The sequence below is a fragment of the Notolepis coatsorum genome (genome assembly GCF_963971535.1).
Source record: "Notolepis coatsorum genome assembly, chromosome: 10".
Classification (NCBI taxonomy): Eukaryota; Metazoa; Chordata; class Actinopteri; order Aulopiformes; family Paralepididae; genus Notolepis; species Notolepis coatsorum.
Genome location: NC_140174.1, coordinates 97,541,127 through 97,554,064, shown reverse-complemented (window position 1 = coordinate 97,554,064; position 12,938 = coordinate 97,541,127). Strand labels below are relative to the sequence as shown.

At 44.8% G+C, this 12,938-nt stretch overlaps 2 protein-coding genes across 9 annotated transcripts in view; both read right to left on the bottom strand.

The window, feature by feature from the left end:
- LOC311235159 (acyl-CoA dehydrogenase family member 11) overlaps positions 1 to 1,748 on the bottom strand; it is a 49,169-nt gene extending 47,421 nt beyond the window's left edge. For both annotated transcript variants that reach the window (XM_084322518.1, XM_084322519.1), the window contains exon 1: positions 947 to 1,748. In XM_084322518.1, the coding sequence (XP_084178644.1) occupies positions 947 to 1,237 (291 nt within the window). In that variant the 5' untranslated portion in view covers positions 1,238 to 1,748. The remainder of the gene's footprint in view (positions 1 to 946) is intronic.
- Positions 1,749 to 5,397: 3,649 nt separating this feature from the next.
- morc2 (MORC family CW-type zinc finger 2) overlaps positions 5,398 to 12,938 on the bottom strand; it is a 79,728-nt gene continuing 72,187 nt past the window's right edge. For 5 of the 7 annotated variants that reach the window (XM_084323585.1, XM_084323583.1, XM_084323588.1 and 2 more), the window contains 7 exons: positions 12,419 to 12,535; positions 11,411 to 11,459; positions 10,889 to 11,027; positions 10,612 to 10,776; positions 8,411 to 8,504; positions 7,844 to 8,032; positions 5,398 to 6,750 (listed from right to left, as the gene is read on the bottom strand). In XM_084323585.1, the coding sequence (XP_084179711.1) occupies positions 6,682 to 6,750; positions 7,844 to 8,032; positions 8,411 to 8,504; positions 10,612 to 10,776; positions 10,889 to 11,027; positions 11,411 to 11,459; positions 12,419 to 12,535 (822 nt within the window). In that variant the 3' untranslated portion in view covers positions 5,398 to 6,681. The remainder of the gene's footprint in view (positions 6,751 to 7,843; positions 8,033 to 8,410; positions 8,505 to 10,611; positions 10,777 to 10,888; positions 11,028 to 11,410; positions 11,460 to 12,418; positions 12,536 to 12,938) is intronic. The other 2 variants (XM_084323587.1, XM_084323589.1) reach the window with 1 other exon arrangement.

Below are 12,938 nucleotides of genomic sequence, written 5' to 3'. Positions count from 1 at the left end.
TACAGTTTTGCTTGTTTGTACAGTGTTTCCCCCCCCCCCCAACCCCCTCCAATGTAAATGACCTAGTATGGTTGTCAATATCCCAATGTACAGTTTTGCTTGTACAGTTGTACATGCCCCCCCCCCCCCAACCCCTCCTTACCCAACCCCCCCCCCCCACACACACACAACCCCACCTCCTCCTATGCACAGTTTTTAGGTCAAATGTATATACTCCCTTCTCTGGACTCCTTTTGTATCACAAACAGTACTGTATTTGTAAATCTGGTATGTCATAAATGTATAGATGTAGTAGATGTAGCAGTACTGTCTATCTGTATGTCATATATGTCCTGATGAATTGAAAATGGGGGACCCTGATGTAAACAAGACGAAAGTCTTTCTCTGGTCTGCATCCCCTTAACAATTGTGTGTATTGAGCTGTACTGTATTGTTGTACCCATTCTGCAATCTGTTAATACAGTTTTCAATCAATCAATCAATCAATCAATCAATCAATCAATTCCTGACATCCTTCCTATGCCTCCCATCACCCTTCCTATACTTCCTGTTACCATCCAGCGTTAGCTGGAGATTCACACTCTACTAAGCACACCTTTCTAGTTAATATCTTGCTATTGAAAGTGGGATAATGCCTTCAGGGATGAGTGAATTACCACAATTTGCAACAAGTACAAATAATTTATTGGAGGACCAACTCAGGCCAATGGCCCTACTTTTTACAGCCCTGCTCTAATATAAACCACTCCACCTACGGGAGACTGCAATTCGAAACTGGCCCCTGTAAATGTCCAAACCCAACCTCCTCCAATGTACAGTTCCACCCCACCCGCCTAACCAACCCCCCCCCCCCCCCCCCCACCTCAAATGTACAGTTTCCCCATTCTGCAATCTGTTAATAAAATTGTCAATCAATCAATCCGTTGACTATAGTTTGGCTCCTCACCTCCCGAGAGTCCTGAGGCAGGTGTCTCTTCAGGTATCCTCTCAGGAGAGCATCCTCTAGAAAGGGGTTCTTCAGCACCGGCCTGTCTTGGAAGAATGGCCCAATCCTGGCTCTGGAGAACACGGGATGCCCATCTGCCTCCCACAGATGGTCCTCGTGAGACCTCGAAGTGCCATGCTGAACTGCACCGCTGCTTGATCTACTGTGAAGGAGTGGACTGTCTGCCCAACAGAAGACCAGGTAACACCTTCTAGTTATATGGCGGTTCAGATGCGTTTGGAGCGCTGTCATTGTTCTGGGCCGATAATTTTGAGGTTAGACAAGAGTCCACACAGTCCCGGTAATTTAGTGTTCAAAATCAGGCACCATAGGCTATAACCTATAATGCAAGCCAGTAAATCTAATATTTAGCTTTACATTCACATTGCAACTCCACAGCGACTGTGATCAAATACTCAGTGCTGGCTAGCTGGGCTTAACTGTGTCAAAGTTCACTTAAGAGTCAGTTGTTTCCATGCACGAGGGGTAGCGATTCGAATACCCATTTTTTTGGGCCAATAATCAATACTGGTAATCGAACACTGGCACAGCTGTTGATATCCAACGAATGATTGTTTGAATTACTCTTTTCACGCTAGAAAATAATGTTACGATATGGCAGTAGCCAGTTAAAGTTAAGTGTTCACAACCGAGAGGACACACTTCTCACAAATGGTAGATAAGATTACTATATACCACTGAGCAAAATAATGGTTTAAATAGCCAGTTCTACTGCGGGTCGGAACTCGGAAGTGTAGGAAGCTGAAGCCTTCACCTTAGTTGTTTGTTTCGCTGACGTACTTCGTGTTTTCCTCCTTTCAGTAAAACATATCCGCCTTCAAAATAAAAGTCTCCAAGACCTTATCACAAGACGAACTTTTATTACCCATAAAATGCACTCTCACCAACGCACTTTAATGAACTGTGCTGCTAGGGGATTCTATTTGATAATTGATTTAGTCTATGTTTTTCGTACCGCTTCTTAATTTATGACATTATTAAGCATATAAAATAATATGTAATATAATAACATAATATAAACAGAGTGCAGCCACACTAACTCACTCAAGACAGCCAATTTATCTATATCTAAAGTCATCTAGTAAACTAGCGACCACTGCTGCCCGTGTCGTCCGCTGCCAACACTACCATTCCTCCAAGGTGTCAGGCTTGAGGACCAAGTATAAAGAATACTACTGAATTATAAACAAACTATACAGTGCAGGGCGACAGTGGCTCAGAACTGGAGGTAGAGCAGTCGTCTGGCAATCCGGAGGTTCCCGGTTCGATTCCCGCTCCTCCCGGGCAGCGTGTCGATGTGTCCTTGAGCAAGACACCTAACCCCTAATTGCTCCCGATGAGCAGGTTGGCACCTTGCATGGTTGTCTCCGCCAAGGCCAGATTAAGACTTCAGAGGCCCCTGGGCCAGATTCTTGTGGAGGCCCCCCCACACACACGTGCACGCACGCACAGTGGCGTTTTTATATGTCACTTTAAAAAATATATAGAATACCGTAATTCCTCTAATAGTAACCCCGGCTTGTATTTGTTTCAACTGTAGTGGATACCAGGCTTGTATTAGGAGGAGGAACCAGCTCATTCGTGTTGGTGTTGGGGCTGGGCTGTGGAGATGTGGCAGGCGTATACGAACAGGTGGCACTGGCGTCAGCCACTGGTGGTGGTGGGCCGGCTGCCGCTTCCTCTTCTCTGTCGCTAGCATCAATAATAACAACGTTAGCATTCTCGTCCTCTCTGCCCGCGGCACCTGGCTCAGCCTCTTTAACGTTGCTGCTACTAGTGCTAGCCAGGGGGCTATCCTCCTCCTTACCCGACGGGGTGAAAAAAGTAGCGATAGTTGGTATGCTTTGCCGAAGTAACGCGCTCTTTCTGTCCCTTTCCTGTTTAGACTTTAACTTAGCAGCTCCGCTTTCCCACCGTTTTACTTTTTTATCCATGTTTTTTGAGTGTCACAGTCTCAATTGATCATACAGTACTACTCGAGACGAGTCTTAGCCTACTTGATCAACTTGCAAGTGCAATTCTCGCGATCAGTGGTCACCTGACCTGACAGTGACCCCTGGACCTGGACGTCAGTGTCACGTGGACTCAACGTCTCTCACCCCTCAGCTTCTTCCCCACTGCCATACGGACACTGAACTCCCTGTAGTACCCCCCCGCAACCCCCCTTACCTCTGCTGACATGGACAACTCTGAACTGTAATCTATGTAATTGTGTTTTCTTTTAACTGCATGTATTATGTATGTAATGTAAGTGATGTTATATGTTCTATGTTGGAACTATGCTGTAACATGCTGCACTGAAACCAAATTCCACCAGCCTGGCTGGGTGGTCATTAAAGAAATTGATTGATTGATTGATTATCAAACAATTTGCAATACAAAAAATTTAATAAAAATAGATAGAGAAGAGATGAGATGATACTAGTAGTCACTATAGATGCTGTGAAAGTAAACGCTGGATGAGGATCTGATTATATATATATTTTTTTCGTATCTCTTATTTTTTTTACTAGTGTGTAGTGTGGAGGCCCCTAGTCGCGTTATTTCTAAACCTAGCCGCATTTCTGGCAAGACGCTCTCTGATTGGCCGACGCCTGTTTCTACACTGGTTAAGCTTGGCACTCTTTCGAAGTTGGTTAAGGTTAGAGTTTGTCTTAGAGCATGGCGATAGAACGCCAGGTAGTTTGCAGGCTGTTTGACGAGGAAATGGGCAAAGACACAGCTCGTCACGCGATTGGGCAAACATGTCAGTGGCCAATCAGAGAGCGTCAGTCAGTGCCAATCAGAGAGCGTCTGCCAGAAATGTGGCTAGGTTTAGAAATAACGCCCCCTAGTCACTAGGGGGAGCTCGATGATATCCGCTATCAGCACCGACGGGTCCATGCTGTCTGTCATGAATAATGATCCCAATCTGCCTTATTCGTGTCGGGGCTGTGTCTATTCTTTTACCAACGGATTTCCATTTCCGCGTTCTGCGATCTGATTGGCCACTGACGTTTCTTAGGCGACTCTTTTGAAGTTGGTTAAGGTTAGAGTATGGAATCAGGGCTGGTGTTCTATCGCCCTGCTCTAAGACAAACTCTAACCTTAACCAACTTCGAAAGAGTGCCTAAGCTTAACCAGTGAAAGAAAGAGGCGTCACACGATTGGCGCTACCAGAAACGTCAGTGGCCAATCAGAGCACAGAACGCGAACGCGGAACTGGAAATCAGTTGGTAAAAGTATTCAGGCGTCAGGGCTGGGATGTGGAGATGCAAGTTGACTTTTTATTGCTGTTTTTACCTCAAACGGAAAACCTCAAACGCTTATGAAGAGGAGAAAAAATACTCAAGATTAGCCACTTGCAGACGGCAGGGTGTGACGTACTGTATATTTTAGTTGATGAAATATTTTTGTTGGCTAAAATATTTTAGTTGATGAAATATGTTTTCATTCAGTGTCACAGTATGACATCGATCTCCAAAATAAGAAAAAAAATTAAATGTGGGGCCTCTAGTGACGAGGGGCCTCCAAAAATGTTTAAAATAAAAGTAAAAAAAAATAAACAAATATTTGGGGCCTCTAGTGACGAGGGGCCTCCAAAAGGCCTCGAGTGACGAGCGGCCTCCAAAAACCTTTTTTTTTCTTTGGAGGCCCCTCATCACTAGAGGCCCACGGGCCGCGGCCCGGTCGTTAATCCGGCCCTGGTCTCCGCCGTCGGTGTGTTATTAATGTGAATGAATGGGTAAAATGTGAGTAACAAATTGTAAAGCGCTTGCTATTATTCTGTGCAATATATTTTTCTGAGTCAAAGGTACATGCTTTTTTTTGGAGCTAATGTTGCCGTTTTCAAATGATGAGTATAGGAACCATTTCTCAGTGTAGTTTGACCAACTGTCAAACTTCTCACATGTTTAGAATCTTTCCTCCAGCAAGGCAGCAGGTACACTCCCCAACATTATGCAGAGCAGATACACAGCACTCAAACCTGCAACAAATAGATCAGATCTGCTTATTTATTTTTAAGGCAATAAATCTGCAAACATGACTCAGAATTGTGTTTTTATTGAAATCTGCACATCCAGTAATTTCTTTACTTCAGAAGTGATATTAAGATTAGGTCCTCAAAATGAATGGAAGTGAATAAGGAGCCTGACACTTAAGAGATATGGTGGTGTTGAGCAGTGGTCACTAGCTTACTTGTAAATGCACTTACATAGATCTAAGTCTGCTGAAACTTGACATGCTCTACTAAAGTGAAATATCCCTTTAACCATAAAAATAGAAAATGTATTACATTATTTTTCTATGCATTGAGAAGGGCCAGATATATGGGTATGTCAGGGCTGTCGATCACTATTCCAATTTAGGCTATAATGAAAATAACAAAATAAAAACATGTCTTAGAGTGGTAAGGTTATTGAACGTGTTTTATTGTTCTCAAAAATACAGCATCCTTTGTTCAGAACAAAAAGACCAACACGTGCGTGCACCCTTTAATAAAACATTTCTATAATGTTAAAAATCTGTTCGAGGGAACATGGGCATTGAACAATTATGAACACAGAACCCTGTTGCTGAAATAATCCTAACTGAAAGCTTTTTTTTCTTTCTCTTCCTTCTCAAAACAGTATCTTTCTTTGAGACCAAAATAAACACAGAAAACATGATGTTACAATGTCGGGAGGGATTTAAGGGTAAATAACCATACTGATAAAACGCAGTAAGTAGTTCTGGCTCGTGGCTGCCGCACACCCACAATGACGGGGTAGGTATACTGGGTAGGTATACCAGATGACCACTCTTGTAAGTAGGACAGGATCGAGAACAATAAGGCTAGGATGGGTCGTCGTAAAAAACATTCGAAAATGGTTTCCCCTTTACCACCGGGAGACAAACAGCGGTGCCGGTCGTAGTGTGTGGTCTGAACGCAGGGATGGCGTGGTCTCTCCGAGCTGAACGCAGGAACCGAGTGGTCCGTCCTCGTCATACCATTCCAGGATAGGATTAGAAGGATATAAAAGAAAAGATGCAACACCCATAGGAGTTTTGCTTTCGTGCGTAAAAATAAACAATATAGTTCTTGAATTGAGGCAAGAAGAGACGAGCTGATTAAGCTGAAGAGCTTGTAGAGATGTACTGGTTGCCGCGTCGAAGGGGATTCCCGTCGGCTGAACTCGGATCAAAATGAAGGACACGTTGTGAATGACCAGGACTCCCGCAGCGGAGGCTTTCGTCCGTATAAAGGGAACGGAAATGGTATCAAACCTACAGATTCGGAGGAGTTTAAATTGGACAGTCAGTCGGGACTGGATGGCTTAACATAGATTAACATACATGAAGGGGTTTACAAAATGACTAAAAAGGAGACGAAGGCTACAGGCCCAAAAGAGGCTAGTTTCAACAGGACCACTGTAAAACCCACCCAAACTCAAAGAGCATGCGGCTGTTAACTAAAACAGAAACAGAACACAGTTAAGATAATCGGCTGCGTGAGGGAGGGTGTCCTCTAGTCAGTCTAGTGTGCTCTGGTGGGGCCTGTGCAGCATGAGCCACAGGCAAGTCTGCACCTCCGGCACAGAGCCGACACAGGGATACATCTGCGAGTCAACAGATGGGAGTGGAGAGGTCCCCACTTGATTCAATCTGTCAGTTTATGTGCATGTCTGTCTCTTCTTGTCCCTTCCTCCTCTCTTTTAGTCGCCCTTAGTGAGAAGGTCTTCTATGTAGGCGTCTAGTTCGTCGTCTGTGTTTATGTCGATGTCCTGAAAGAATAAGAAAAGGTAGAGCGTTGTTTTCAAGTGATAACATATGAATATTTTCATAGTAGCGTGCAGCAATATTTCTATACACAACGATGAAACAAAGATTAACACTTTGAATGCCCAGCAGGGGGCACACATTTAGTGCTTGAATGCCCACCATCCGCTTCAATGTTAACGTTAATATCGCCTAATCTATGTTTTAAATTATGGCTATGTGTCTAATCTGCCCCTCGCATTATCAATGACCCATTTCCAGTCAACATTGTCGAAGCGGATTGTTTTTTTATCGGTTCATTTCCGTTTTATAGCATTTTGAAAAGCCCTCGTTTTCAAGAAGAAAAAAAAAATCCCTGATAAACGCTGATGTACTGTAATATTCTAGAACGTTGTCATTGTTCGGCCTATTTATGAATCGTTTTCAAATAAACGCTAGATTATCGATAGTATATGTGTACGTATGCACGCTGGTGCCGCAAGCTGTAAATCGATTCCCTTATTTCCTGATCACTCGCACAGTCAAAACAGCCATATCACATATAGGGGGAAAGCTTATATCTCCGTGAAAAAAGGTCCGATTATCCTAATACTGGTAAAATAGATTCCTTACCCGAGATCAGATGGTATCCAAATGGATTATTCCAATTCCCGATCGACCATTCCAAAAATCTATCCTTTTATTGATCCCACGCGTATACTGTAAAACAGCGTATACACGCTGTGCCGAGGGTCCAACATGAAGCTGATCGGCCCCGGTTACATGCGTGAGAAGTAAAATGTGGAGTCCGGGTTTTTTCCCCCCATGCATTTTCATTGAGTCCAATCCAAAAGGGTGAATTACCATCTGGGAGACGATAGGGGGCGCTTTTTTCACATCTGAGCGCCTGGGGTGGCTGATTTACCAACGGTAGACTCGGTTGATGAAATATGAATTCAGATCGCTATTAATAATAAAAAAAAAAAAAAAAGAGAAAAAACGAACATTCTCGTTATGGGCATTCAACCCGCGGGGGGTAAACCCGAGAAAACTCGGGTTGGGCATTCAAAGTGTTAAGAAAGGTGAAAACAGTTAAGGTGGCCAGCTTGTGTTCTTTACCTCCTGTACTTTCTGTAGCAGAGCTACAATGTTGGTTCGAAGTTTTTGTAGTTTCTCGTCCGCCTCCTTCAGTTTGATCTCAGCGTTGCTGCTCTTCTCCTCCACGGCTTTGGCTCTGGCATCCGCTCTGCTCTGGTAGGAGTTGCACAGCGACTGGAGACCCAGCTCGTACTGCTTGAAATACTCCTTCTAAAAATGGGGGACAGAACCACATACATTTGTCAATAGGCTGATTAAACACACATTTACAATACTTCCAATTTAAATCTGCAGATCAAATCGGAACTCGCATAGAATACAAATATTTGAATATGCTTTTGAGGAATTTTATGGATACAAAAAGAAAAATGTCACCACAATGCCTGGTTACAAATTACAGTCGAGATTGAACATACGCGTCTAAAAATGTATCTCAATATTGTGTAGCATATTGGACATGAACAGTTTCATGCAAAGCCTCATTCTCTAGGATCTTTTGATTACTTTGCATGCATAACCATATTTATCTATCAATTTGGAAATTTTCTGAGCCTGGGCCCAATGGATAGAAAGGCCAGCCCGCCTCACCAGGGGGAAGGCCACCAGCTCCCCTGCGGTCATGCTGTTCACGTCGTCCTTCGGGATCCTGAAGTCAGGAGGGAAGAAGTAGCGCAGCAGCGTCCTGCAGAGACAGAGAATACATGAAATGTTTGTTACAATCTATCTAGGGCCCTCCATCGGTGCTTCCAGTCATCCCGATCATCCCGATCCTCCATGCATCTGGCTAGCTCGCCGGTACTTTCTGCTCCCGCTTCTCTCTAGAGTACGTCCACGTACGTTAATGTGGGACGTCCTCGTGATCGATGCCCGTGTGTTAGCTCCCACAGCACATGTTTGCTGGCTGGCAGCTAATGGTGTCTCTGGCAGTGACCTGCAAGCCTCATTCTCCTGACTGCCCCTTTCTCGCTCACCCTTAGTGCCCCCTCATACAAGTTTGCATTGGCGACATGCTCATCCCTGTTGATGTTAAGCACCACACGCATCATTCTGGTGTAGCACCCATCCACGGACTTCTGCAGGGTGGGCTTCAGGGTGCAGCATTCACTGCCATACAGAAGGACAGACTCCACTGTTGCATAAAAGAAGCGGAGCTTGATTTGACGGGGGAGGTTGGATTTCCACACACTGGTCATGCCATTCAGGGCCCTCCACGTAAGCGGCTTCCTCACTTTAAGGTCTTGCTCGGACGAGTTGACCCACGAGCCCAGGTATTTTTTTTATCCACTTTTTCTCCCCTTTTTCTATTCTCCCATCCCAATTTCTTTTTTTTGAACAAATGTTTTTTATTTACCCTTTTTTTACATAAAACCAGACACAATACATTAACCCTTGTGGCTTCCTAAGGATTTTGACACTCACTGGGCTTAAGAGATGAAATGATACATCATGTTTAAAGCCATATAATTTTAACTGTTTACTATTTTCTTTTTTTAAATTCCCCATGATTAACATTAATAGCCTAATTTCAAGATATCTGTAACAAATTACAAATATTTCCGAATTTTAACTACCGTACTTATATTCGTGTTTGTTTGATACCAAGTCTGTTTTTATTGGAAAAAATCATATTCATATCCATATTCATCATATTTCTATACATTTTAGACACCATATTACAGCGTGTGAAAAATGGACAATTCCTGTGAATAAGAATCTGCCATTATAAAAAAGAAAGGTTGACTATGCCGCTGCTAACCCTTCAATAAGCTTTGTGGTCCGGGCATAAATGTGTCCATGAATCCATTTAGTTAGATCTCATCCAACTCTGTCTGAATGTATCTTGCGATTATTATACATTTCAGACGACAAACTATTAGCGGAATCCGGTCTCTCGAGTCGCTGCGTCCTGTCATTATTGCTTGCCAATGACTCTGCTTGGCACGGCAGGGGAAAAAAAGCCCTTTTTCATGATATTTGACACCTCTGATTGGCTCAATTTAGTTTCAATCTGTATGCATCTACAAATCATATTATACCAGGTAGCCAATTGACGGAAAATCAGTCACGACTCCGAATAAAATTGACGGAAATCAGTCTCAAGACTGAGCGCTTTAATGCCTGAGAGCAGTGCCTCCTGTTGTTGTTAGAGGTGGTGGATGATCCGGGAGAATGTTATAGGTTATGACCTCGGTTTTCTTGGCATTTAGCCTAAGGCCAACCTTGGCGCACTCTGTCTCCACTAGCTCCCACCTCTGATGGAACAGTCCACATTCATTCGTGCGTCATCTCGCGTGGTCCAGACTCCGTGGGCAATCTGCGCATGTGCATGGGGAATAGGTGCTTTAAAATGGGCTTTTTCTCTGCCGATTTAGTTCTGATCGATTAGGAATGGATTGCGCCGTGTTGAGGAGATTGAGGCGCATAAAAGTCTATTCGATCATGTCTCTAGCACCCCCATAGCCGTATCTGCAACCACTTACATCACGGCTCTCATCCACATTCATTCATATGCTCCCCCGGCTATCTCCTCCCCGATTTCAGAATCCGGGAAGTGTTGCGGTGGTCTATGGCCTTCCTGAGCGCATAGTCGAGGACTATGACGAAAAGGAAGCACCATCTTGTGGCGATAAATGCACATTGCACTAGGACCGGAATAATTAAACAAAACTACATGTATTCGTCATGTGAACCCCCACGCCGAACCGTGACGTCCGTACCGCGAAGTCACAGGAGGAATATGCGCACCGCAACACCCCTAGTGTGCATGTATGTGTCTCAACAGCAATTACCTCATCATGGTGACTAGGCTATCGGTGACCTCTCGACTGGTCCCCGGCTGGGTGGTGTCGGGCTCCATGCGGGCCGCCCCCCCCTTCTCCTGCTGCGTGTCGGGGGTCTGAGAGATGGGAGACGGCGGTCGCATTAGCCGCACTTCGTCGCCACCTTTGAACACCCTTTACAGAACACAAACACATTGCGAGGATTGGTAAAGAACAGTCCGGATGGATACATTTAGAGTGCGGGATGATACCAAATGAGACATTAAACATGCAGACGGAAGCTTACCAGCGGTCCTTAGGGGTGGATCTGGGCACATAGTCAAACTTCACCTTCCAGCGAACGCTCTGCTTGTTGGCTTCCACGGCAACCACCTTCCCTGTAAACCACTCCTTACTCACACGCACCTCTACCAGCAAACCCTTATCTACAGGAGAACAACAATAAACACAATTGTTCAAATTCCTCAAAACAAATAACTGACCAAATTGCTCTCAAGTTCGCTAACCATCAACTAGTCGGGTCGATAAATATTTGGACATTGACACAATTTTAGCTCTGTACAGCACCACAATGGACTTGAAATGAAACAATGAAGATGTGCTTTAAGTGCAAACTTTCAGCTCAATTGTTTCATTTAAAATCCATTGTGTGGTGTACAGAGCCAAAATGATGACCATTGTGTTGATGTCCAAATATTTATGGGCCAGACTGTACATTTAGCAGTAAAGATGCCCATCCTATTCACAGTGGCCATTTTGCTCTCGTCATGCTCAGGTTAGGATTCCTTTCCAATGGTCAATGTCTCACCTTTCTGAGGGTTCTTAGAGTCGTCCTCCTCAGGAGCCTTATCGGGTGCCTGAAGAAAATAAAATTAAAATAAACGACAATCATAAACACCCCACAGCCAAGCAATCATAAACACCCCACAGCTAAACTTCTTTCACTGGACAGGTGGCGAGAGGAGGAGCTGTCCCAGTTCCAGTGTGTTGAGAGGGGGAAAAAAGACGAGATTGATTTGGAGCGATTGGATGAGAATGACATGCAGCAGGTGGGTGAGAACGACATGCTCTAAAACAAGGTGGTTAAGAGGAGGACACGACCACTTCATTTCAGAATGGAGAGCTAGAAGAGACCAATCCCATTTCCCATAACGTTAAAGGGGACATGCATTGCTATACATACACACTTCTGCAGTCCCTCCCGCTGTCCCTCTCTCCCTCCCTCTCCCTGCTCGTTCTGCCTGTCAAACCCCGTTTGAGGAAGTGTCGGGTTACACTATGCCTACGTCCCTGACACACGCAGTCAAGTTTGTGTGTGTGTGTCCGACGAGGGAGATGGCGCACACACATTTACACACTTCTGCAGTCCCTCCCGCCGTCCCTCTCTCTCTCCCCCTCTCTCGCTCGTTCTCTGCCTGTGAAAACCCGTTTGAGGAAGTGTCGCGTTACACTGCACTACAACCATAGAGGGGACGTTACTGCAAATCAGTGCTATATTAACGTCAGTAAAACAGTCAAATCAGAACAGCTTAGTTGAGTGAGGGAGGATCTCATGAATTCGAGACTAGACTGATGAGTCAATAGGTAATTAGAGACACAGACCCATTGATACTAACCCGTATTACTATAAAACCATGCTAAACACAGAAAAAAGCCATTTATAATGCATGTCCCCTTGTCTGGATGAAAGTACAGAGCAAGAATACAGGTTAGGAAAAAAGAACCCAGTTAATCTGGTCTGGAGAAGAAGCTGTGAAAAGGCGAAGAAGCTCAGTTCAGATCGGCGTTAGTACAGAGCGGACCGGGCGACTTCTACCTTAGCCCCATGCTGTGCCGGGGGTGTGGCTTTAGGAGCAGAGGGAGGAGCCGTGGAGGGCTGCCGTGTAGTGGGAGTGGCTAGACTCTTCTTCTCGGTCGGAGGGGGCGTGGCCACCTGCAAGGTCAACAGCACAGAAGGGGCTCTGACTGGGACTGTGGTACTCTGCCTGAGGAAACCGCTAGCCAAGCAAGCATGCATAGCCATCTCTTTATTCAGATGAGGGGCGGGCGGTATGCAAAATCTTCCTAGTAGTACCTTTAACTATGTCTTTATCACAGTAGATTTATTAGCTTGAGCACTGCATATTCCCCCCTCCCACAATATTTCACGCTTAATCAACTTGGGCGCTAGTACCCAAAGGCTAAATTCAGACTACATGATTATAGCAGTTTAAGGAGATTGCCCACAAAGACGTGCCAAGATGCCACCCGGGAGGCTCGCCAATGCATCACAGACGCCCGACAGTCTGTAGGCTAAATATCTGGACTCTTGTCGAGGAGGACAGGCAAAGAGCTGC